General features: G+C 43.3%; 1 protein-coding gene across 6 annotated transcripts in view; it reads left to right on the top strand.

Moving 5' to 3' along the window:
* Klhl8 (kelch-like 8) overlaps positions 1 to 22,428 on the top strand; it is a 49,210-nt gene extending 26,782 nt beyond the window's left edge. For 3 of the 6 annotated variants that reach the window (NM_001359987.1, NM_178741.4, NM_001359986.1), the window contains 8 exons: positions 8,189 to 8,737; positions 10,089 to 10,275; positions 12,304 to 12,447; positions 13,838 to 13,949; positions 16,465 to 16,633; positions 16,826 to 16,985; positions 20,075 to 20,276; positions 21,287 to 22,428. In NM_001359987.1, the coding sequence (NP_001346916.1) occupies positions 8,189 to 8,737; positions 10,089 to 10,275; positions 12,304 to 12,447; positions 13,838 to 13,949; positions 16,465 to 16,633; positions 16,826 to 16,985; positions 20,075 to 20,276; positions 21,287 to 21,410 (1,647 nt within the window). In that variant the 3' untranslated portion in view covers positions 21,411 to 22,428. The remainder of the gene's footprint in view (positions 1 to 8,188; positions 8,738 to 10,088; positions 10,276 to 12,303; positions 12,448 to 13,837; positions 13,950 to 16,464; positions 16,634 to 16,825; positions 16,986 to 20,074; positions 20,277 to 21,286) is intronic. The other 3 variants (XM_030254510.1, XM_030254509.1, XM_030254508.1) reach the window with 1 other exon arrangement.
* Positions 22,429 to 26,233: the final 3,805 nt, after the last annotated feature.

Raw genomic sequence — 26,233 nt, 5'->3', positions numbered from 1 at the left:
ACTCCACTTAGACTTCCTTCATCTGTGTATATGTTTTAGGAAGCTTCTGCAGTCGTGAGTTTTCGTGTGACCCCATAAGTGTTAGTTGTCCCTCCTCGTGGTCCCTCTGACCACTCCCATCGTCCCTCACTCCAGTCAGTCATCCCGCTGCAGCCTTCCCCTCGGCCCCACCAGTCTCTCCATCACTGCATATTCTATTTCCCTTCCTAGGGAGATCCTCTCCTCCCTGGAGTCCTTACCTATCCTCTGTGGTTATGTAGATTGTAGCATGAACATTGAAGGCTTAAAAGCTAGTACCCATATATAAGTCACGTACATTATTTGTCCTTGGGAATCCAGGTTGCCTCCAAATGTTTTTTTTTCCCCTAGCTCCTTATATTCACCTTTAAATTTGACTTTTTAACAGCAGACGCTATTCCATTGTGTCCGTGTACCATGTCATTACCTGTTCCATCAGCTAACAAGCATCTAGGTTGATTCCAGTCTCTGACTATTATGGCAAGGCAGCAGGGAACATGGATGAACAGGTAGCTCCTGTGGGATGGAGAGCTCTTTGGGTCCGTGCCCAAGAGTTGTAGATCTGAGGTAGATCTACTTCCGTTCCGGAGGAACTGCCATGCTGATTTCTGTAGTGGCAGTATGCTCTCACTTTCTCCAGCAGGGAATGTCTGCTTCCCCTGCACCCTCACCAGCACGAGCTATCTGTTCATTACTCTTGGCTATTCTGACAGGTATAAGATGAAATCTCAACGTAGTTTTGATTCACATTTTCCTGAAGACTAAAGATGCTGAACGTGTCTTTAAATGCTCCTCAGCCGCAGTGTTTCATCCTCTGAGAACTCTCTGCTTAGTTCGGTGCCCCCATCTGTCTTTAAGCTGGGTTATTTGTTTTCTTGATGTCCATTTTTTAAATTCTTTATATCTTTTAGATACTAACCCTTTATCATATTTGTGATTGGCAAAGATCTTTCCCCATTCTGTAGCCTGCCTCTTTGCTCAAATAGAAGCTTTTCATTTTGATGAGGTCCTGTTTATCAATTGTTGGTCTTAGTGCCTGTGCTAATGATGTTCTGTTCAGAAAGTCTATCTGTGCAAGTGACTTCAAGACTATCCCCACTTTCTTTCCTATCAATTCAGTGTATGGGGTCTTACGTGGAGGTCCTTGGTCCATTTGGAGGTTTGTTTTGTGAAGGGTAATGGTGCAGATCTATTTACATTCCCATCTGTATACACCTCCTGCATGAAGCTGTCCAGTTTTACCAGCACCGTTCATTGGAGATGCTTGCTCTTTTTCTACTGTGTACTTCTGGCTTCTGTGTCAAAAAATCAGGTGTGCCCATAGGTGTGTGCACTTATACCCGAGTCTTTGATTCAGTTCCACTACCATGCTGTCCTTACTACTGTATCCTAAGTGAGTGAGGGTGTGTGTGTGTTTCTGTTTCCATATGAAACTGAAAATTGTCCTTTTGGTTTTTGTGAAGACAGTCTAAATGAGATGTTTCCCTCAAATCCCTCGGAATTCAGAGCACCCCATGGTCTGTACAAGATCCTCTTCATATATACTATAGTGTTCAGTTTAATGCTTTATGAGCCTCCAGACTGTGTGAATGGGAGCACCTCTGATTCTGTAGACTGTGTGAATGGGAGCACCTCTGATTCTTGTAGACTGTGTGAATGGGAGCACCTCTGATTCTTGTAGACTGTGTGAATGGGAGCACCTCTGATTCTGTAGACTGTGTGAATGGGAGCACCTCTGATTCTGTAGACTGTGTGAATGGGAGCACCTCTGATTCTTGTGCCTCCGTCTCTTGGGCCTTTTTATTTTGTTTTTGGCTTGGCTTATCCACCTTTGATATGATAGTTTTTGTTTTATTTTGTCCTGTTTGGTTGTTATCTCCTAGAAGCCTGTTCTTTTCTAATGAGAGAAAGGGAGTGGATCCAGAGGGGAAGGGAGAGGAGAGGAACTGGGCGGAGTAGAGAAAAAACTGTACTCAGGTTATATCTTATGAGAAAAGAATATATTTGATAAAAGAGGGGGGGGGACCTCACTCAAACAGAAATAAGTAAGTAAATAAATACAAGTGTAATTTAAAATAAAAATTCTGTGAAGAATTGTGTTGGAAGTTTGGTGAGAATTGTATTCAGTCTATAAATTGCTTTTGGCAAGATGGCCATTTTCATTAAATCAATCCTCCTGATGATCCATGAGCATGGGACATCTTCCCATCTTCTGATATCTTCTTCAGTTTCTTTTTTCAGTGTCTTGAAATTTTTACCATGCACAACTTTCACTTGATTGGTTAGAGTTACCCCAGATATCTTTTGAGGCTATCATGACGGATATTGTTTCTGTGAATTCTTTCTCAGTCTGTTGTTCTATATAGGAAGGCTACTGATTTCTGTGAGATAATATTGTATTGTGCATCTCTGCAGAAAGTGATTGTCAGCTGCTGGGATTCCTGGTGGAGTTTTTAGGGTTGCTCATGTATAAGATCATATCATCTGCAAATAGCAGTGCTTTGACTTCTTCCTTCCTGTTTATAGCCCCTTGTTCGCCCTCCGTTGTCTCAATGCTCTAGCTGAGACTTCCCGCACTATATTGAATAGGTGTGGAGAGAGTGGACAGCCTTGTCTTGTTCCTGATTTTAGTGAAAATATTTTGATTTTCTCTCTGTTTAGGTTGATTTTGGCTATGGGCTTTATTGTGTTGAGATATATCCCTTGTATCCTTAGTGTCTCTGGGACTTTTTATCATGAAGGGATGTTGGACTTTGTCAAAGGCCTTTTCTGCATGGTATGAATGATCACGTGGTTTTGTCTTTGTTTATATGGTGGATGACAGTGATCAATGTACGTATGTTGAACCATCCCTGCATCTCTGGGATGAAGCCTACTTCATCATGTTAGACGATCTTCTTAATGTGTTCTTGGATTTGGTTTGCAAGTATTTTATTGAATTTTTTGCATCAATGTTCGTCCAGCAAATTGGTCTGAAATTCTCTTTTGCTGGGTCTTTGGGTGATTTGGGTATTAGGTAGAATTCTGCATTAAACCCATCTGGCCCTGGGTTTTCGTTTTAGTTGGGAGAGTTTTAATTTTAATGACTGCTTTTTTGTTTTTTGTTTTGTTATTTTGTTTGTTTGTTTGAGACAGGATTTCCCTGTGTAGCCCTGGCTGTCCTGAACGTGCTCTGTTCACCAAGCTGATCTTTGCCCCCCAGTGCTGGGATTAAAAGCATGTGCCATCACCACCTGGCAAGTTGAGGCCTTTTTTATTTTGAGAGAATTTCATACGAAAAGGAAGAAAGGGGAATAATGGAATAGGAAGGGTTAAATGAGGTTGGGGATGGGGAGCAAGAAAGTAAAAGAATACAAAGAGGAACAGTTACCTCTAAAGACCTTCTAAAGAGTGATGCGCAGAGCATTAGACATTATTTCAGATGGACGCTGCGTTGGGAGGACCACATCTTGATGTGAATTCACTATGTAATTAGTGCATTTCCTTTCATGATCATTGTGTCTGGGACAAGCATTTGTGAAATATAAGCACCATAAAATTTGCTGTGCTATTCATACGTGAGGCCACCAGATCATTTAATCTCTAGAGCAAGCAGATGCTGAGCAGGACTTACTTAGTAAGTTGAAAGAAAAAGAAATGTGAATAGTGAGCTGCATTTGCCTTGAGGGAATTTGAAGTTGAGCCATCGATGGGCACATTAGCATAATTCAATGATAGCTAGAGGCTTAGAGAAGGATCCATCAGTGATGTCTGAAAGGTGATCAGAAGAGGATCCATTAGTGATGTCTGAAAGGTGATTAGAGGAGGATCCATTAGTGATGTCTGAAAGGTAGTTAGAAGGATTTACATAAGAGTAAAAATCCTGCTTCGGGTCATTTCAGGAGGTAAAAGTTGTTTATGTACTATTATGTTTACTAGTGGAAATGTTTTAATATATGTAAGGTAAGCTCTAACATTATTAAGCATGGGTGAGCATTTTACAAACTTTGGTTTAGGTGCTAGTGAGTGACCTGGGTACTCACATGCTAAGCACATACTGCACCACCTCTAAGTGGGGCTTCTTGAAGGCGCCTGTGTTGTTGGGGAGGATTGCTCTGGCAGGCTCATTTCATAGCATACACTTCTGGGTCTCATGTTACAGATCAGGACACAGCACTGCATAGATGCTGTCACATGCCATGCAGCTTGAGGAAGGCCCGCTCCCTCACCAAAGCTCAGGTTAATTTTAGTTGAAAGGGTGATACAGAAGCAGAGGGCGAGTCCCAGGAGCATGAGTGTTTAGCATGAGTGGTTTGCCTGTATGCACGTATGTGCACCACTTGTGTGCCTGGTGCCTGCACAGATCAAAAGAGGGCCTCTGGATCTGGATCTGAATCTGGAGTTAGGTGGTTGTGAGCCACTGTGTAGGTGCTGAGAGCTGAACCCAGGTCCTCTGTAAGAGCAGCAAGTGCTTTACCCACTGAGCCATCTCTCTAGCCCCACCGCTGTAGCAATTCTTAATGTTGCCAGCAGGTATAGTATTTATTTGACTAAAAAAAAAAAAAAAAAAAAAAGAATGCTCGATTTTTAAGCCAATGTTCATAGGCTCTATTAATATTTTCCCAAGATTTTAAGTGGTGTTATTTGTTGTCAAAACTTCCAACTAACCAGGTAAGAGCAATTATTCTGAAAGACTATAGGGAAACAGTATGTGAACCGCATTATAATAATACTTCCCAAAAGATGGGGAAAGGTGAACTGGCTACATTGTAACCATTGATTCCTGACCTGAAAGAAGGCTACTATTTATTTGTTACAGTTCTGAAGGCAGAGGAATTCAAGATAAAGATACAGCAGGTTTGGCATCTGGTGAGGGCTACTCTCTGCTTCCGAAATGGCACCACGATGCTGCCTTCTCCCCGAGGATGAGTCTGTAGTGACTGTGTCGCACACGGTGAAAGGCAGAAGGGTACAAAGGCATAAGCTAATTGGAGCAAGTCCTTCTATAAGCCATGGATTTCATGATCTCAGAGCCCATATTATTTCATTTCTCAAACCCACCACAGAGGATTGGGGGAGGGGCTTTCAGACCATATCCCAGTTGTAAGGTAATACAAAAGGAATGGTCCTGGAGAAGGTCCCCTTTCCTCATAACAGAGACAGTCCCCTGACTCTTGATGGAGAAGGACCCTTTACTCACAGTGGAGAAGGTCCCTTTACTCAATGTTTAACTATTCTGAGATATTAAGCTGTCTTCAGAATTCTGTGACAGTCTCAGTTTGTCCTTTCAACTAGTAACTCAGGTTGATTGATTGCTTGAGTCTGTTTTCTGTTACGCAGAAGGATTATTTAAATATTTATATTGTTTATTTTGACCCATAAACGCTACCTGAATTATCTCCAGTATATAATTTAAGAATGAATCCGAGTGAAGTTAATTATTGTAGAACAGTGACTGGTTGCTGTCATGTGGTAATTTAGTACATGTTAAGATTAATTTGAGACGGATACATCTATCTAGCCTCTTTCATTTTAGATCTTGACAATAAAATACTTTTGAGATGACTAAGTAATTTAAATTAACTTTTTAAAAGTAGTATAAAAGTGCAAAATTATCAGATCTTAAATTGAAAACTCAGAATATTGCTTATAAGGATGTAAAAAACTTGGATACAGGTTTGTTTTTATTGTGCACAAAAGAATAATAATAATAATAATAATAACCACATTATTGAAAGCTGTTACATAGTTAAGGATTAAAAAGGAAAAATGTTGAATGTATGAACCAGAACCTTGCTTTGCATTTTGCATTTTGCTGAGGTGAAAAGTCACATGCTGGATGTGGAGATTGCTTTGTGTTCTTGTCAGGTAGCTTAGCAGAATGTAGCAAGCTATAAAAAAGTGGTGGTGGGGCCCCAAGACCATCCCAAAATTAAGAAAAAACACTCACCTTTTTCTGTAAGATATTATTTGTGTGTAAACTAATGAAAAATTGAAACGTCCTAACTAGCTAATTTCAGATGATGAAGTAATGTGTTATAGCTACTGTAATCATACTGTAGAAGGCTTGCAATGGTATCAGAAACTTGAAAAATAATCACATCTTTCAGGAAACTTAGTTCTCTTTCTCTTAGTTTTTTGCATGAACATCTTTGAAGCACATGTGTCAGCAAGCTGGTAGTCAGGTCAGGGTAAGCACTTTGCTGCTTTCTGCGATCACTGGGCATGTCAGACTGAGAAAAAGACCTGGGAAAAACTATTTCTGTAGGTCAGTAGATAAGCTACCTTGCAAGAACTGACAGTAAATGGGACTATAACTGTTGCTTTCAGCAGTCGAGGCTCACTTTGCCTCCTTAGTTAGAGTTGTTAGCACAGGGGTCTGACTCTGAGTCAGCTGTAAAGGTGAGACCTGCCCCTCAGTCTTCTCGCCATGTCACCATGGTGACAGAAAAGCGCTCTACTGATCCAGAAGCCTTTGTTTTGCTGTGTTTTGATCCATAGTGGCCAGTTTTAAGTGTTTCTTTTCCTTTTTTTAAAGAAAGAAATAATTTCAACAATGTCAGTACTTGACTAAAATTTAAGGTTGACATGAGATTTTCTTACTATCTTGAATTATTTGTGTTTGTTCATTAATCTAACAAAAGTGTAAACAAGAAATAAATTTTACTAGTACCGAGGATACACACACACACACACGTCATATATATCATACATATATATTTCATGGTGCTTATTTCTATGACTAAATCATAGAGTTATTTTGTAGTTTACATGTTTTTTAGTTCAGTTTGAAGTACCAAGCTTATGTATTTCTAATTTCTGATTTTTTTTTGTAACTGATTTTTTTTTCTTTTTTTTGGTTTGTTTGGGTTTTTTTGTTTTTGTTTTTGTTTTTTTTGTTTTTGTTTTTGGTTTTTTTTTTCCCGAGACAGGGTTTCTCTGTGTAGTCCTGGCTGACCTGGAACTCTGTAGACAGGGCTGGCCTCGAACTCAGAAATCTGCCTGCCTCTGCCTCCCAAGTGCTGGAATTAAAGGTGTATGGCACCACTGCCCGGCAATTATTTTATGTATCAAAAAGGGAAATGCAGAAATAAACTTTACAGAATATGTTATAATATATAACTTCAAAGAAGAGTTGGTGTAGTGAAAGGCCATATATAGTGGTCCAAAGATCTTTAGACCTTAGAATGGATAGTTACTCCAAAAAAGTAACTTTTGGGTTGGGAGGGCTTGACCACATTTTAAGTTGTTTTTTATTTTTAATCAAGAAGTTGAAATAGAGTTGTAGAAAGACAGTGTTTTGTTATAATCTACATGAAAATAATTAGCTGTCTGCTTAGTTACTGTTCTACTGCTCTGAAGAGACACCATGACAAGGCAACCTATGAAAGAGTTTATTGGGGCCCACAGTATCAGAGGGCGAGTCCACTGGGGGGCGCCTGGTGGTGGGGAGGCAGGCAGATACACAGGCAGATACACAGGCAGATACACAGGCAGGCAGCACTGCTGCGGCACTGCTGGGAACACAGGCAGAGAGAGCTAGCTGGGAATGAACAGCATGGGCCTTAGAGACCTGGGGGCCTGCGTGGAGTGCCACACCTCCTCCAGCAAGGTCACACTTCCTAATCCTCCCCAGACAGATCCACACTGGGAACCAAACATATCTTCAAATATGTTAGATATTCAAATATGGGGGCTGTTTGCATTCAAACCACCACTCTGGCTATTAATTTATATTCCTTGGGTGGGAAGTTAGTATTAAAATAGTGGCTCTCTAGAAATTGCATGACTACTGTGTAGTTCCACTGTGTAATAAATAGTGTTGTCATTTTTTTGGGGTGGGGAGGGCCCTGGGAATTGGACTTTTGGCCTCACACATGCAAGTCAAATGCACTACTATTAAGCTATAGTCCCCGCCCTCAGATAATTGCTAAGATGTTATTTTTAGGCTGCTTTAAAATATTTACTATTTCACAATACAACCCTCAAATATGAGGTAATGTAGAAAATAATAGTTCCGTGTGGCTAACTTAGGAGATGAAAATTATCTGACTTTGAGAAACTGGTCTAGATTGAAGGCTAAGTAGCTAAAGGATTTCAGCACTCATGTTGTTCAAGTTGTCAAGAGCATTGTCCGTGGCACGTGTTCTCTGTTGTACCACCATCTCATTGTGTGTGTTGATTTGGACAGGTTGGCTCAAAGCTAATATCTTGTCACAAACTGGTGCTGGCTTGTGTGATCCCCTACTTCAGAGCCATGTTTCTTTCCGAAATGTCTGAAGCCAAGCAGGCGTTAATCGAGATCCGAGACTTTGACGGTGATGCCGTGGAAGACTTGGTGAAGTTTGTCTACTCCTCACGGCTCACTTTAACAGTGGACAATGTCCAGCCCCTGCTGTATGCAGCGTGTATTCTGCAGGTTGAGCTGGTGGCCAGAGCTTGTTGTGAATACATGCAGCTACACTTTCATCCCTCCAACTGCCTGGCTGTACGAGCCTTCGCAGAGAGTCACAACCGAATAGACCTAATGGACATGGCGGACCAGTATGCCTGTGAGCACTTTACTGAAGTGGTGGAGTGCGAAGACTTCGTGAGTGTGTCCCCGCAACATCTCCACAAGCTCCTCTCCTCTAGCGACCTCAACATTGACAGTGAGAAGCAGGTCTACAGTGCTGCCATCAAGTGGCTTCTTGCCAATCCGCAACATCATCCTAAATGGCTGGACGAGACACTTGCACAGGTAGGACGCAGGTAGGACTGTGTATATGCCATTGCTGCGTGACATCACTTGTCTGAAGGGGTCAGGCTCGGGAGTTAACTCCTTATGGCCTGTGCAGTTTCTACACTAGTGATACATCTGATTATTTTAAAAGCTTAAATATTTAAGGTATTCCTATGATAGTGTTTCTGTTAGTTGAAAATGGCTCCAGGAAAACAGCTCTACCAGTCACTTATTACTTATGGTATAATGAATCTAAGTTTTAATAAATCACTTTCCTCATGACAGTATAGTTATTCCTAATTACTGTAGACCTACTCTGTAAAGAACCACATGGCAGAACTTTGCATTTTAAATTTTATTTTGAAACCTCAGAAACGTGTCTGTTATGATTGTTGATGCTGTTAACTGTCAGAGTGGGTACCTTGGATAAGGAACTAGGAAACAGGCCTTCTGGGGCCTGCACCCTGTGTTCCCCTCCTCCCTGTTGTTTCCTCCTGTTCCCCCTCCTTCCTCTTCCTCTGGTTTACTCTCTGAGAAGTTAAGTGATGTTCCTAAGGGAGCAGTCGCTCCATCTACTCACCTTTTCTGAAATGAATGCATTGTTAATTTTTCTAATTGGTAAAAAGCACTGGATTGGTAGGGGTGTACTTTAGTATTACATGCTTGTCTACCATGCATGAAGCCCAGGGTGGGATCCTCAACCTAACCTAAGCCAGGCATGGTAACTCGTGCCTGCAATTGCAGCCCTTAGGAGATAAGGATAGGACAATCCGAGTTGGAAAACATACTTGGCTACATAGCAAGTTTGAGACTGGCCTGGGATGCATAAAAATCTGACTTAAAACAAAACTAAAAACATTGGGTACTTAGCCCAATTTGTTGTTATTTGCAGACAGGGTCTAGCCTAGACTAGCCCAGACTAGCCTGACAACTCTATAGCTCAGGCTGGCCCCAAGTTTACAAGCCTTCTATCTTAGACTCTCAGGTTCTGGGCTTACGAACATGAGTCACTATGCTCAGTTATGCCCAAACTTAATAAAACTTTTAATAGTGTTATTAAACTCTTAACATATTAAGATTTTACTTATATTTTTGCTCAGAGGGAAAAAACATTCAAGTGTAAGTTTGTAGTTGGATTTTTAAAGCAAGAGTAATAATTTCTTTCAACTTCTAATTTACTTCACATGTAACAGTTTTTTGTTTGGTAATGTTTTTATGAGGCTGGGCATTGAGCCCAGGGGCTTTGCATGTGAAGGACAAAGGGCCTACGACAAGTCACAGCCATAGTCACATTCTATGACTGTGTGAATCGGGGGTTATCTATTCTCTTACTACCGAAGTTTCGTCTCACAACTGTCCGTGGTCTTAGGTCCGTCTGCCATTGCTGCCAGTTGATTTTCTCATGGGTGTTGTGGCGAAAGAACAGATCGTCAAGCAGAATCTGAAGTGCAGAGATCTGCTGGACGAAGCGAGAAATTACCACCTTCACTTGAGCAGTAAACCAGTCCCGGACTTTGAGTACACAGTCAGGACGACCCCGAGGAAGCACACTGCTGGTAATTAAACTGCTCATTTTATCAACTTACCAGAAAGGGTATTTGACATATCTGAGGGCTATTGGTTATGTATGCCCAAGTGAATAGTCAGGGAGAGCCCAACAACCACAGCACAGAAGGCACACGGGTGTGAGCACCCTGCCTCTGAAGATGTTCTCCTAAGCAGTTGGTTTGCCGTGAGAAAGACTGTCACTTCATTCTTCCTATGTTAGTAAATAGAATTGCAGGTTTTCGTTACAGCTGGGCAGCACCTTCAGTTGTGTCCTTAATCACAACACTTGCTTTTAGGCAAAGGCAGGTGGGATGTTATCTTTTGAGTGTGATGTTAGCCTAGTCTACATGGCCACTTCTAGGCCAAACCTGTCTTTTAAAAACATTTTTTTTTCTATTACAAAATTCTGTTTTGGTGAATCCTGTCTCCTGAATTTGAAATGTTTCATTACATTCTTTAAGTTCACTATTTTCTCTGCTTGTTTGTTTGGGGCTGGGGGTGAAACCTAGCACTTTGTGCATGTTAGGCGAGTGCTCTTCAACCCATATTTAACTTCAACATCTCAGCAGCCTAGATTCTTGCCAGAACATACTAGACATACTAGATATTCATATACATGGTCTCACATAGTCGTAAGAACTATGTGAATAGGGTTTTTTTCCTGCTTCTTTTTAATTTTTTTTTATTTTTAAGATTTATTTTATGTATGAGTACATTGTAGCTATCTTCAGAGACACCAGAAGAGGGGATCCCATTACAGGTGGTTGTGAGCCACCATGTGGTTGCTGGGAATTGAACTCAGGACCTCTGGAAGAGCAGTTGGTGCTCTCCACCACTGAGCCACCTCTCCAGCCCACAGAGTAGGTTTTTAACAAAAGAACCAGCCATTTATCACATAGATGTTTTTTCTCCATTTTGAGGACTAAGAATTAGGCTAAAATTGTCCAAACCACACAGTAACAACAGAGAAAAAGATTTGCATGCTGATATTTTTGCCTCCATTTTAGTTTTTTTTTTTTTTCCTTTCATAGCGTTTTTGAAGGTGACCTGTGTAGCTCTCGCTTAGAGACAATGTTATCAAAGAACACGATTACATTCTAGGATTACGATTGTGCCGCTGTCCGTATAGTTGACTGACTTTTGTTTATCATAAACTTGACTATGTAATCTTTTCGGATGCCCAGCTTTTATCTTCTCTGATTAGAGGTTTTGAGTTAGTTGGAAGGGGTGTTCTGTGGTTGCTCAGCACACACTAAATGCTGGCTGTGTTGTCAGCTCCGAGGAACTTGACGTTAGAAATGCAGACATACAGCCTGTGTTGAGGAACTTGATCTTGTCTAGGAGAAAAGACAGACCAACTCTGCAGAGTATTGCAGGTGCTTTGCTGCTGTGACCACCAAGTGTGAAAAGGGTGGTCAAGATCGGGTCAAAAACCCCGAGATCTGGATTACAGGTGTGCCCTCCATCTCTGGATTGTAGTTCATTCCAGAGGTAGTCAAGTTGACAGCCAGGAATAGCCATCACAGTGCTGTGGTACAGGTGGTTTGACACAAAGGGATGAAGCTAAAGAGGGGAGGATGGGTGGATCATGAGAACAGAGAGACCTGGATGTTCCAGATGCCAAAGTAAGGGGTTTCCAAACTAAGTGAACCGTGTATCCAGTGCTGGGCTTGCGTTCAGTAGGGAAGCAGTTAAGAGGTTGGTTGGGGTAGACAGCTCGGGCGTGGTGGAGACAGAGGTCCAATTTACAGTATACAAATACGCTTGTCATTTCTCCTAAATTGAAAAAAGCTTTATTGACTGTTGGGACTTAAGCCGGGACACTTGTAGTGAGTGGGGATTTAAAAGGATAGGCAGCTGTTGACTCGGATTCTTTGGAAAGCTCAAGGGGGCAGAAAGGGAATTAGATTAGATTTCACAACTCGCCTCTTTTTCAAAAACCATTACTCAGAATTTGATAATCAATTTCCACACTTATTAGGGATAAAGTTTTAAAAGCTGTGATACTGATCTTCGTCTTATGGCTTTCCCTTTAGGTGTGCTGTTTTGTGTGGGTGGTCGAGGTGGATCTGGTGACCCCTTCCGTAGTATTGAATGCTATTCTATCAACAAAAACAGCTGGTTCTTTGGACCAGAAATGAACAGCCGCAGGCGACATGTGGGTGTGATCTCTGTGGAAGGTGGGTCTGCTGCTGCCGGAGGTCATAGCACAGAACTGGTGCTTTTCTTAATAACATGAACTTAGAAATTTTCTTTCTTTCTGTAACAGTGGCTGGATAACATAGCATGTTGGTATATAACTTAGCATATTGGTATATAGATTTAAAAAATGAATGGCAGGGGAAAGTGAAATTCTTGTGGCTGGGCATGGTGGCACATACTTACAATCCCAGCATTTGAAGACCGGAGCAGGAGGATTTTAGTTCCAGGCCAGTCTGAGCTACATGGCAAGACCCCGTTTCAAACCACCAAGGGCTAGAAGTGTGTCTCACAGGCAGATTTCATCTATATATGCAATAGCCTGGGAGCAGTTATAGTAAACGACGGTCTGTCTCTAGCCCCTGTGCACCTGAGGCTGACCTTGAACTCCTGATCCTCCTGCTTCTGCCTCTCAAGAGTCAGGACTACAGGCCTGCTCCACCATGTCCAGTGTGTACAGTACTGAGAGCTGACCCGAGCTCCCTGGGAGAGGCAAGAGCTCTGCCAACTGAGCTACAGTCCCCGCTCCTAGATTACGTCTTTCATATCTTAAGAGGTTTTTTTTTTAATGTGTGTATGACAATTTGCCTGCATGTATATATGTGCACCATGTGTGTACTGGTGCAAGCAGAGGGCAGCAGGTCCACCGGAACTGGAGTTCCAGACTGTTGTGAGCCTCCTTGTGAATGCTATTGGGTCCTCTGGAAGAGCACCAAGAACTCTCAACCGCTGAGCTGTCTACCCACCTCTGAATTTCCAAAAACATCTGTCCTCTTAATAAACAAGGAAAAGCTGACTCTTAAAATCCTTCTAGCATTTTTCTATGATTCTGAAATTAATTTTTAGTAATGATTTAAAATCTCATTTCCATAACTATACAGTGTTTCTCAGTATATATGCTGAGGATATATGCTGAGTATATTTGTGCTGAGTATATATATGCTGAGGATATATATGCTGAGGATATAGCTGGATGAGAGAACAGTCTTCCTCATTTTCTTCATTTTTGTTTCATTAAGAAAAAGGTTGATTGTTTTGTATTAACAGTTTCATACTTTATAATTTGCTATTAGCCTTTTTTTTCCATTGGCTTGTTTTAAAGGCAGAATTAATGACTTCATTTACTCTTTAATAAAAAGCGATGAAACCCAAGAAGTTAGCATTTGAAAGCACTTAAATAACTTTACACACAGGCATGTGTGGTGAAAGTCTCCACTGGTTTTCACTTACTACGGTGACATGAGTTCAGTATTGAAGAGAAAGCAATGTTAAAAGTTAATTTATTATGACATTCTGGTTATAAACTGTTTACATGTAAATAGCATGAGTATCACTCTTAGGAGTCAGATATAAAGAGTTCTCTGTTTGCAGGGAAGGTGTACGCAGTGGGTGGCCATGATGGGAACGAACACCTGGGCAGCATGGAGATGTTTGACCCTCTCACTAACAAGTGGATGATGAAGGCATCGATGAACACCAAGAGGTGGGCCAGCCAGCAAATCCTATAGAATTGACAGAGTCGGGTAAAGGCAGAAATGGACAAATCTTAGGTTGAAGGGTGTTCGGCTTTCAGAAACTCATTCTCATGTTGTCAAAGTGTTCAGACAGATGCCTTATTATGGTTTTCTGTGTTTAAGAATTGCATCGTAAAGGCACAGAGAGGTGGCTCTGTGGTTAGGATGTGTGCTGCTCCTCCAGAGGGCCCAGGTTCTGTTCCCACTCCCACACTGGGCAGCTTACAACCCCCTGTAACCCAGCTCCAGCAGATCCAATGCCCTCTGTGGATTCTTCTAGCACCCACACACACATGTGCACCGTTTAAACGTGCACGCATATGCACATTATTAAAGTGGTCTCAGTGGCTCGCCCATCTTGGTAACCTTGTTCTGTAAAAAGCCCTGCTGCTCTTTTTGAAACTCTTTGTTTGAAACAATTTTAGATTTTTTTCTCCGAAAAGTTGTAAATCTGGTAGCACTCTTTGTTCACTTTGTTTAATTTTATTTAAATTCCCTTTTGCGTTCATCTCTGTATGTGGGGGTGAGAAGGGGGTTTCATGTGTGGAGGTCATAGACAGCTTGCAGAAGTCAGTCTCTCCTCCCATCCTGGTCAGACTCAGGTCGTCACGCTCAGTGGCGAGTGCCTTTACCTCCTGACCCAGCCACCTCACCAGCCCTTGGTATTCTGCTTTGTTGTGTTGTGTTGAGACAGGATCTCCTGTCACCCTGGCAGGCATCACACTTACTATCCAAAAAATAATGTGGAGTTACAGGTATCAGGGTTCCTCAGATGAAGATCATATTGCCTCAGCTGAAGTTAACTACTGGTGCCTCATAGGAAGAGGTCAGGGATGCTATAAAACCTCCCACTGCTATAGGGCAGCCCTCTGCAGCAAGAATTACCTGGATTGGACTGCTGCCATACCAGGTGCACCCTGCCATGTGCCCCTCACCCAAGCTCCTTGTGTGTTTACACCTCACAGTTACAGTCATGCCAGAAATACAGAGAGCATCACTAGAGACAGGACTGCCAACTTCCACAATGTCTCAATACAGTTTTCTTTACAGGTTGGTTGGTTTTGTGTGTATGCATGCAAGTGTCCACGGAGGCCAGAGAGGGCATCAGATCTCACTGAGCCAGACTTACAGGTGTTTATTAATGGGTTACCAGGAATTAAACCCCAATCCTCTGCAGTAGCAGCAAGTTCATTCGACCACTGAGCCATCCCTCCAGCCCCCCACATTCTTGAGTTTCTAATTGGTTTTACGAACCTCCTTTATTGGCTGTTAATTTGATACTGTATGAAGAGAAATTGAAACAGGTATGACAATACTCCTGACCTTAGTGGAAATGCATGTAGTGTTTCTCTCAACTATTATACTAATTATGACTGAGGCTTATTATTACCTTGTTAAGAAAATAGCTCTCTCAATTTCTGCTTTCTTTACTGATTTTAAGATTAGTGTTACTATACTAATTTTTGTTTTGTTTTATTTTGTTTTGTTTTGTTTTGTTTTGTTTTGAGACAGAGTTTCTCTGTGTAGCCCTGGCTGTCCTGGAACTCACTCTGCAGACCAAGCTGGCCTCGAACTCAGAAATCTGCCTGCCTCTGCCTCCCAAGTGCTGGGATTAAAGACATGTGCCACCACTGCCTGGCCACTAATTTTCGTCTATAATAAATTGAACTATATTTTGATTATTGAAACTTATATAAAGGAAAGATTGTTGATTACATGATTCAGTAATTCAGCTTCTTGTAAATTTTTATTAATGATTTGAAATGTAACTTGCAACATCCTGAGATGACAGAGCAAATAAAATCATGTCATCAAAATCAGGACTCAGAAAGCAGTAAGCCTGGAGATACAGCTCTGTCTGTATACAGTGCTTGCCAAACATGCCAGAGGTTCTGAGCTGAATTCCCAGCACCTCAGAGTGACAGCCAACAGCAGCAGCAACAGCAACAAAAACAAGCAGACTAAATATTCTGTCGACAAAACCCTTGAAAACATGTCAAACAAGGTCATATGTCAAAGCCTAAAACATCAGTTATGCCAGGACTATGGCGTGGGAGATTGGGTTTGCAAACCATTTCCTTTTCAACCCATTAATTTTTCGGTTATATCACTGCCTACTTACTAATTGAACACTTTGGGTTTCTTTATACTGTTTTCTTGGGTATTGCATTATTATTTGTTCTGAATTTAGGGTTAGCATAAAGCTCATGCCTGGTAGATACAAGGCCTTGGGCTCAATGCTCAGGAAAATAATAAAAGAGGCAGAGAAAAAAAAAAAAAAGAGCTTGAGCCAAGTTTCCAGTAACCTGTGTAGGCCATGCTGTGCAGGCAAGAGAACCCACTCAGAAACATTAACACCTGTAAAACTGCATGCAAGGCACACCCTTTGGAGATTATTCTCAGAAGTGCCTTGCATCAATAAAACATCTCTTCTTTTTCCTGAAACAGACTCAGACACTAAGGCATGTCTAATTGTTCTTATAGGCGAGGAATTGCCTTGGCCTCCTTAGGGGGCCCAATATATGCAATTGGAGGATTAGATGACAATACGTGCTTCAGTGACGTGGAGAGATACGACATCGAATCTGACCAATGGAGCACAGTGGCACCAATGAACACTCCCCGTGGAGGCGTTGGCTCTGTGGCTTTAATAGTAAGTGACGCAGCCCCTTCCCATGGAGAGGCGCATCCATGGTCGACATAGTCGGGTTCCTATCATCAGCCGCAGCATTGATTACCTACCAAAGTGTTGGTGAAACACTGGTTTTCCTGCATTCTGCTCACCTGTTAGGACCATGGAGAAATCCATCTGAAATCTGTCGCATGCTTTGCTTTCTCCATGCAGAACCACGTTTACGCAGTGGGCGGCAACGACGGCGTAGCCTCCTTATCCAGTGTGGAGAGGTATCACCCGCATCTGGACAAGTGGATAGAAGTGAAAGAGATGGGTCAGCGCAGAGCTGGCAACGGCGTCAGCGAGCTTCACGGTTGTTTATATGTTGTTGGTGAGTGCATGCTCTCTCTCTAACTTAATATGTCAGGGCCCTTGATGACAGAAAGTAACAGAGCAGTAAGCCATTATCATAGTCAACCTTTAGTGGATCAGTCCTGAGATGTGCTTTTGAATTCTTACATTTGACATCAATGCTTGATTTAAGTCATCATATTTAAAACTTCTGCCGGGCGTGGAGCCACATGCCTATAGTCCCAGCACTCAGGAGGCAGAAACAGATGGGCCTCGTGAGTTTGAGGTCGCCTTGCTCCACATAGTAGGTCTAGGCAAGCCAGGGCTGCATAGTGTGACCCTGTCTCAAAAAATAAACAAATCCAAAAAGCAAAACTTAGATTATATTTAAAGTAAGTACAATCCACTTGCATTTAAATGAGATATATATTTTTGGAAATGAAGAAACATAAACATGACTTGCTAAAATACATCTTGAAGCATCTAATGACTTGTTTTTTCTTCCATTTTAATGCAAATGGAAATCATTTGCAAATGATTTGAAATGGAATCATTTCAAAGCAAATGATGCTGAGTGCTTCAAGAAAACCAGTGCCTTTTCCATAGGATGTATATATGTTAGCCTTTCTACTGCTCTGTGACTGCTTGAGGTGCTGAGTTAGAGGACTTTTAGAGCTGTGCTTTCTCAGATTCTTAACATTCAAAAGAATAATTTGGACTGATGTTGTACTGGGAAGGAGGCAGCCAGGCCTCCTGAGTGGCGCAGAACTGCGCAGCCTCCTGTGGGTGTGCCGCACCCGCTAGTGGGGCCTTTACATAGTTGTGAGCCTGGAATGGAATGCCCAACTCTCAGGGTTGTCTCAGGAGCTAGGGACGGTGCACGTCCGACTTGGAAGCTGCTCTGTTCTTCACAGAGAAGGAGCAGCTGGGAGGGGTCATGGCACATGGTTTACATCGTATAATGCACTGAAGTGCGCTGTGGGCAGGTCTCAGTAGGAGAGCGTGTCATTCGTATTATTGTCTAAATATTGAAAGTAGAAGTAACACTGACTCTTCCCGTGCTCTTGCCTGAAAAGCAGAGAAATAACACAGATCCTCCCCCTCCCCGCCCCCAGCCTCACCTACAGCACAGGAGTCAATTGTAGAGTCAGGTCCCCGGACATGCTATGGAGAAGTATGTGGGAACCAAAGTTCTTATAGTCTATGGTCACAGCCTTTCACACCTGCAAACCACGGGCAGGTCACACTGTGTCACAGGGTGTCACATCACTGTGGGCCACAGGGGCGCCAGGTGTGCTACCACTTACTAAGCCTTTGGGACCTTATAGCTGAAACAGATGTGATAAAAAGAGCAGTTCGGACCAAGCATTAGAACAACCCTCTTAGGAGCTGGGGACAGCTCAATAGCAAAGCTTTTGCCTGGCGTGCAGGAGACCCTGGCTTCAGTCCTGAGCACCAAAAGGTACAGCAAACAACCTTCAGCGTTCAAATCCTCCCTAAAACCGGTACAGCCAGTGTGAGTGACGACAGGATGTCGGGACAGGCACCTTTAACGGCCAGCCCACTGCATTCTGTTTTGTTTCTCTCTCTGTCTCGATTTGCTTTTCATTGTTAAGGGTTGGACCTAAACTAAGGCTTCTTGTGTGGTAGGCAAGTACTTTACTGTTGAGCTGTGTCCCCAGCACTGAAATCTGTCTCATTACCTATGGCGATAAAACAGAGCCAATAAAAACAAAGGCTATGGAGAATTAACTGCTAAAGCCCAATCTTCCATGTTAGCATGAACAGTGACAGACTTAAAGTATGAGGGAGAGAATTATGTTCTGATGAGACTGTGATAAGCATTTGCAAAAAATCCATCTGGTCATGTACATAAAATTAGTGAATTTTATTTTATTTCAATTGACATAATAAAATTAACCTCATTAGAAGAATTTTACTTGACTGACCTTATTTTTTTTTCACCCCACCCCCTCCCCAACTGACTTTATTTTTTTATTTTTTGGTTTCTTGGTTTTTTCGAGACAGGGTTTCTCGGTGCAGTCCTGGAACTCACTCTGTAGACCAGACTGGCCTTGAACTCTGAAATCCACCTGCCTCTGCCTCCCAAGTGCTGGGATTACAGGCGTGCACCACCACCGCCCGACCTGACTTTATTTTTAAAGAAAGGATCACAGTAGCAATATCTCTTCATATCAGGAAAATGGAGAAAGGACTCAGGAAAGATGGTGGAGGTCACAGTGACAGACCAGGCATCACTCAGGGGTGTGCTAAGTCATTCTCTATTGAAAGGACCATTTATGTAGACCTCATGACAGGAAGAAGACTGTGGCAAAAGTGGATGGGATTCAGTCACGGCCCACTGTCTCTGTAATTGTGCCGGCAGTAACGGTTTTAACACAAGCCCTGGGGCAGGGGAGATGGCTCAGCCATTAAGGGCTAGGCTCACAACTAAAAGCATAGCCCTGGCAAGCTTGCACCTCTGTCTGGATGAGCATCACAGTTTGGTGCAGTTCAGGTCTCAGGCTCCCTGCTACTTAGCACACAGAGAGGGAAGCTGGTCTTGCCTCTTGGAATCTCAGGACAGACTATGAATGGCTGCTTCCTCTCCATAAATCCACCTCCTTTTCACTTCAACACTTTAAACCCAGACATGGCATACACCCATAATCCCAGCACTGACGAGGCTAAGGCAGGGATACACCTTGAAACCCTGTCTCAAAAACCAGGAGAAAAAAGATTTTTAAGTCTACTGTCAAAGCACAATACTGAGTGCATGGAGTTAAATTATAGAAAACTGTAGTTGGGGGTGGTAGAGAGGTGTTACAGTAAATTTTTCCCCCTAAATCATTCTAAAATAACTTTAAAAGCTTGAGGGTTTGATTTTGTTTGTCTTGTTCTGTTTGAGACAGGGTTTTTCTATGTAGTCCTGATTATTCTGAAACTCACAGGCAGGCTAACTTCAAACTCACGGAGCTCCACAGGTCCTATCTCTGTCTCCCAGGTGCTGGGATTAAACATGTATACTACCAGGTCTGATAAAAGCTGGAGTTTTATAAGCCGTTGAGTTGAGATTTAGTTGTTAGGTTTTATGAAATGCGATGTCATTTTTAAATATTGCTTTTGTAGGTGGTTTTGACGACAACTCCCCTTTGAGTTCCGTGGAACGGTACGACCCTCGAAGCAACAAGTGGGACTATGTGGCAGCTCTTACCACTCCCAGGGGTGGCGTAGGGATCGCAACAGTGATGGGCAAAATCTTTGCAGTTGGCGGTCACAATGGCAACGCGTACCTAAACACCGTGGAGGCGTTTGACCCCGTGCTGAACAAGTGAGTGCACACCGCTTCTCGTTAGCGGCAAGGCTGAGCTCTTCATTAGCCCTCACTCTCTCTCAGTGGAGACCGCAGATGGCAGCAAACCTTACATCTAAAGCTGGGCTTTGCCTGTTGACACATGCCAAAGACAAAGTTCAGCGCCTGTGTTGCCTGCCACTGGGACCCTCTCCCCCTACTGAGCCATGGAGTCCTACTGCAGATTGCTAGGCCATGTCTGACTGACACCCATGGGAAGCCTGCAAAGTGGGGAGGAGTGGATGGCTGGGGTGTGGGTAGAACTGGGAGGGGCGCAGGAAGGGGAACAGCAGTCAGGTTGTAAAAATTAATTGATTAAAAAAAAGATAAAGTTGAGTGCATGAAGTAGGCACAATAAAGTTAGCAATTAACTAATAAATTGGACCATTTAAACAGCATGCAGAGATAACGTTGCCACCTTCGCTGCTCTTTCTGTCATTAAGTTAAACAAAGGTCATTTGAGCAAAAGGACCCAATACCATGACAGTTGGTCCAACTCTAAGTGACACACCAGCCAGAGGCTATCCTAGGAAAAGCAGAGCAGCATAGCATCTAAAACTTAAAGACAGTTCTGGAAATTTTCATTAAATATTTTCAGACTGGCTTACTGTAGATAACTGAACCTGCAAAAAACAAACTGAGATAGTGGAGGAATATTATGTTATTAATATAAAATTTGGGGCTGGAGAGATGGCTCAGTGGTTAAGAGCACCAACTGCTCTTCCGAAGGTCCTGAGTTCAAATCCCAGCAACCATGTGGTGGCTCACAATCATCTGTAATGAGATCCAATGCCCTCTTCTGGTGCATCTGAAGACAGCTGCAGTGTACTTAGATATAATAATAAATAAATTTTATATATATATAATTTGGGGATATTTTTCTCCCTTAAGGAACTCGGTATCTTTTAAAAGAAGCCCCGTAGTCCTGAGTCCTGACTTTGGTTGGGGTCCCTGTGCTCTGTGGTGACAGTCTTGTCCTGTCTCTCCAGGTGGGAGCTGGTCGGACCTGTGTCTCACTGCCGAGCTGGTGCCGGTGTGGCCGTGTGTGACTGTTTAACTAGCCAGATCCGAGACGTGGGTCACGGGTCCACTAATGTGGTTGACTGTATGTGATGAAGTCCCAGCAACAAGGACACAATCCCGTCTGATGGACAGGAAGACAGCAGGCCTTTTGACTGTGACTGCAGCGACTGTTTTTGAATGTCAGCTGTTGTGAATACACGTCTGTGGACTGACGGGTGAGAGCTGTTGTCATAAAGCCAGGTGAGCTCTTTCCTGCTTCAGCAAACAGTGGAGCGGGCTGGAAGCAGCCCATCTTGAACCCATTCTTGCTCTGAGAGATGTTTGATGTAGTGCCAAACCTTAAAATAGCTCTTTATTTTGATGAATAAAATGTAATTTATTGAGTTTCATCTATTCTTTTTCCTGAAGAAACTAACTTCAGGCAGTAGGTTTTTCCCAGAGGAGAGAGATGTCCACTCATCAACATGAGAACTTAAGGCCTGCTCCCTTGAGGATCATTCTACACGGTGCTGACGAATTCATGTCTTGCTTTTTGTCTCTAGATGGTGACTTTCAGTTCTTGGGTGTTTATGAAGTAGGGAAAATGTTTATGTGTTTCTGAAACATTCTTGAAACCATATTAGTGTCTGTAAGAAGGCCTTCGCTTCCATTTCGAGTTTCAGAACTACAGGACACCACTGTACTGGCTTCCTCACGAAGTCTGGTGGCTGCTATTCTTTTCCCACCCGGGAGAATTTCTTGGGATGACTGTGGATTAGTGTTAGTGCAGCGCCCGGTGAATGAGATCCGCGTTCGTGTGCCGCCCAGTGAAAAGACAGAGGGTGTGTGACGCCCATGTCCACCTAGGGAGGGAATGGGGAGGTTCCTTGAACTTCGTTCTTTGGGTTTGTCGTTGGATTTGGAGCGAGGATCCATTTTCTCTTTACTCTGTCATTTGTCACTGTCCTGGTTTTTCTAATTGTACAAAGCTGAATTTATTTATTATCAGGACATGAATGCATTTTTACAAAATTTCCTTCTGCAGTATAGTTTGATTAGTTCAAGTTTGTCATTAATCAATAAAATGTTGTTGGTAAAAGCAGAAAAAAATGGAAACTACTAGTCTTTTCATTGTTTAATGTCCTCCAGTGTATTTATTGATACTTTATTGAATATTTCTACAGATAATCTGAAGCCTAGCATGTTAGTAATCCTACTGTGACATGAGGTCTTCATTGTTTGTGTGTGTGTGTGTTTTATACATGTGAGTCCATGTGCACACGTGTTCACATTCTTGTGGAGTCACAGGATTCACATCAAAGTCCCCTAGACTGCTGTCCATTTTACTCACTGGGGCAGACTCTCAGTTGGACTCAGAGCTAATCTATATATCTAGTCAGAGGAGTCAGCTTGTCCCAGAGATCTCCTGTCTCTACTTCCAGAGGCCTAGACTTACAGGCAGCCTACTTCATTGCCTGGCATCACATGGGCACCGAGGAGCTTAACTCTGGCCCAGTGCCTTCCAGACACTTTAAACAAAACAAAACCATGTTGGTGTCCTCATCTTTCATGAAGCAGATTTTAAGTTTCCCAAATTGGGCAATTTTTTCCTGCTTTTGGGTGTTTTGTATGGCTAGTGATCTATGATCACTATGGTTTCTCTTTCAAATGAGTGAGTTTAAGTAGTCAGCAAGTGGGATACATAAAAGAATAGATAGAAAGTAGGAGAAAGGCAGGAGAGCATCAGACCAGACTCCTACACCATCCAGCAGAAAGCCCTGAAGAGGCCCTGCACACCCAGTCAGTCAGCTGGAGCAGCTGACCTGTGCGGACGGTCCCAGGCAGGTATCTTCTGGACAGGACTTGTCATTGGTTGTTCCCACCCCAGGCATCCTTACATCATGGGATAAGCAAGCAGTAGCTAAGTCTCTTGCATTAGAAAGGAACCCAGAATGACTTCCCTCCTCCATGTTCAGGACCAGGCTGAACAGCAGCTTCCTCACTTGTTGTCACTGTCACAGCGTCTTCCCTCGGGGCCTGCTGCCCTTTCTCACAGGGCCAGGGAGCACAGGAGCAGCCCGACCCTGGACAAGGGGGTCTTGGAAGACATCCTGAGGTAAACGTCCTTTGAAGCAGGAGTGGATGTAACTTCACCTCCAGAGCCAGCTCCCTAGGGATGCTAAACAGCACACACAGGCTTGCTCCTGTAATGTGTTCTGTGCAAGCCTGTGAGCAGGTTTAGCCAGACCAGTGCTCTCTAGTCTAGCTGGCTGTGTCTCGGCCAACCCTCAAAGCACGTGACCATAACACTTGGCCCACTCGCTCCGTCTAGCCGAACATGGAAAAGGTCTTGAAGCGTGGCTGCTGTCAGCTTCTCGTCTACTGGATGGCTGGACATTTGTGGTCACTGGTTGAGGATCTTGATATCTCATTGGGTGTACTCCGCTCTAATCTTTACTAGACAACGGTCACCTGACATGCCAAGTCTGTGCCCTTGTACCAGTGAAATATGAGGCACTCATAAAAGAATATGAAAAGAAGGGCACGGTGACGGTCAAAGCATCGCCCGGTGGGCCTGCCAGCAGCAGAAGGAAGTGCATGGGGTGAATAGGCAGCCTCTTAGAGGCTAGGGAAGACGCTTTGCGGGATGAGTGCAGACAGAGGGATAAGGACCTTGACTGGTGGTGGATGTATAGAAACGGGGACAGGGAACACGAGAATGAAATGAACACTGTATGGGGCCTCATCTCTCTGGCCTCAGGCGCAAACAGCACTTACGGTGTGAGACAGCTCAAATGGTGAGGTTATAAGTGAAAAATGTGAGGTCTGTCTCTGGGTTGCCAGGCTGAAAGCCAAGTGAAGCACTTGCCCCCACCTTCCATGCCTAAGCCGGGAGGGGCACACGGACGTGGAAGAACCTGAAGTGAGGGGAAAACTAACCCGGTGACAGGAGTAGGAGTCTAGAGGCCAATTACACACTATAATTGAGAGATGGTAGACTACAGAGAAGAGGGAAGAGGAAGAAGAGGGTTATTGGAGGTCAATAGATAAAGCAGGATTGGACAAGAGACGGGAGAGAGGAGGAGTGGGTGCATTAACCAAAACCAAGGAGCTAAGAAAAAGTCCTTGTGCAAACCCACTTCTCAGCGAACTTTAAAATATAGCTGGAAAAAAAAATAACTGGAAAAGTTTGGAATTACCTGTATGGATGGACAATTGTGCTCCTAAATGGAAATGACCATGCAAGGCATAAGATGCCTCCCTCAGAGGTACTGGCCAGGGAGGTGTGAGAGGCTCCCCAACAACACAGGTTGCCATCGCCTTTGCTTACCCACTAAATGCTGTTTCCTTTATTTATGTCTGTGTGTGTACACGGTGCTGGTCAGGGTATTTCTTCATAGTAACAGGAGACAAGACAAAGACTGTCATTTGCTGACACAAGCTTTGCATGGAATGCTTTTGTTAACATTCACTTTGACATATCTGCAATTTTAATTACATACAAGGGTTTCCTTGGAGAGAGAGAGAGAGAGAATATGAGAATTCATGGACAGGCTAGTGTTTAGTATAACATTAGTTTACCATAGCAAACTAGCAAGATCTTTTCTTTGGCTGTTCGTATTGCTCTTCCGTGTGTGTGTGTGTGTGCACTGAGGTTTTGGTCATCATCTATTTTAAGCAGTGTATGTTGAGATATCTGCTTCCCTTCTCGGTTCTGTCACCTGGGATTTCATGATGAGTTGGGGTTTGTTTGATTGCAATTCTGCGGTCAGTCCTAGGGCCTTTCTTACTCTCCCAGTGAGCCCCATCTTCAGCCCTTGTTTATTGAGACAAGATGTCTGTAGTTGAAGCTGACCTAGTTGTGATCCTGCCTCAGGCTCCCAAATGCTGAGGGACAAGGTGAATTACCATGCCCAGGTTTAAGCAGTCTTAGGCTGGTTACTTAAGTATCAGTGGTGCATGCGCAGTCTTAGGCTGGTTACTTAAGTATCAGTGGTGCATGCGCAGTCTTAGGGTGGTTACTTAAGTATCAGTGGTGCATGCACAGTCTTAGGCTGGTTACTTAAGTATCAGTGGTGCATGCGCAGTCTTAGGGTGGTTACTTAGTATCAGTGGTGCGTGCGCAGTCTTAGGCTGGTTACTTAAGTATCAGTGGTGCTTGTGCAGTCTTAGGCTGGTTACTTAAGTATCAGTGGTGCATGCGCAGTCTTAGGCTGGTTACTTAAGTATCAGTGGTGCATGCGCAGTCTTAGGGTGGTTACTTAGTATCAGTGGTGCATGCGCAGTCTTAGGCTGGTTACTTAAGTATCAGTGGTGCATGCGCAGTCTTAGGCTGGTTACTTAAGTATCAGTGGTGCATGCGCAGTCTTAGGCTGGTTACTTAAGTATCAGTGGTGCATGCGCAGTCTTAGGCTGGTTACTTAAGTATCAGTGGTGCATGCGCAGTCTTAGGCTGGTTACTTAAGTATCAGTGGTGCATGCGCAGTCTTAGGGTGGTTACTTAGTATCAGTGGTGCATGCGCAGTCTTAGGCTGGTTACTTAAGTATCAGTGGTGCATGCGCAGTCTTAGGCTGGTTACTTAAGTATCAGTGGTGCATGCGCAGTCTTAGGGTGGTTACTTAAGTATCAGTGGTGCATGCGCAGTCTTAGGGTGGTTACTTAAGTATCAGTGGTGCATGCGCAGTCTTAGGCTGGTTACTTAGTATCTGTGGTGCCCAAGAGCTGTTTCAGATCTCCTCTCTTGTTCTCACCTGCTGTTGAATGAGGCAGAACTGTACCATTTCCAACCGGTTTTCTCAAGTTGTTGTGAGCCCTGGAGCTCCGTTCCCTGGTCTGGAGAGTCAGTCAGTCCATTGAACGCGGTTCACACAGTGGGATGCTGTGGTTCTGAGAGCCTTTAAAGGATTTTGTATCTTCAATGCTTCTGCCGCAT

This window comes from Mus musculus, chromosome 5, assembly GCF_000001635.26.
Source record: "Mus musculus strain C57BL/6J chromosome 5, GRCm38.p6 C57BL/6J".
NCBI lineage: Eukaryota > Metazoa > Chordata > Mammalia > Rodentia > Muridae > Mus > Mus musculus.
Note: the sequence above shows the minus strand (reverse complement) of the source record. Positions and strands in the feature narration are given on the sequence as shown.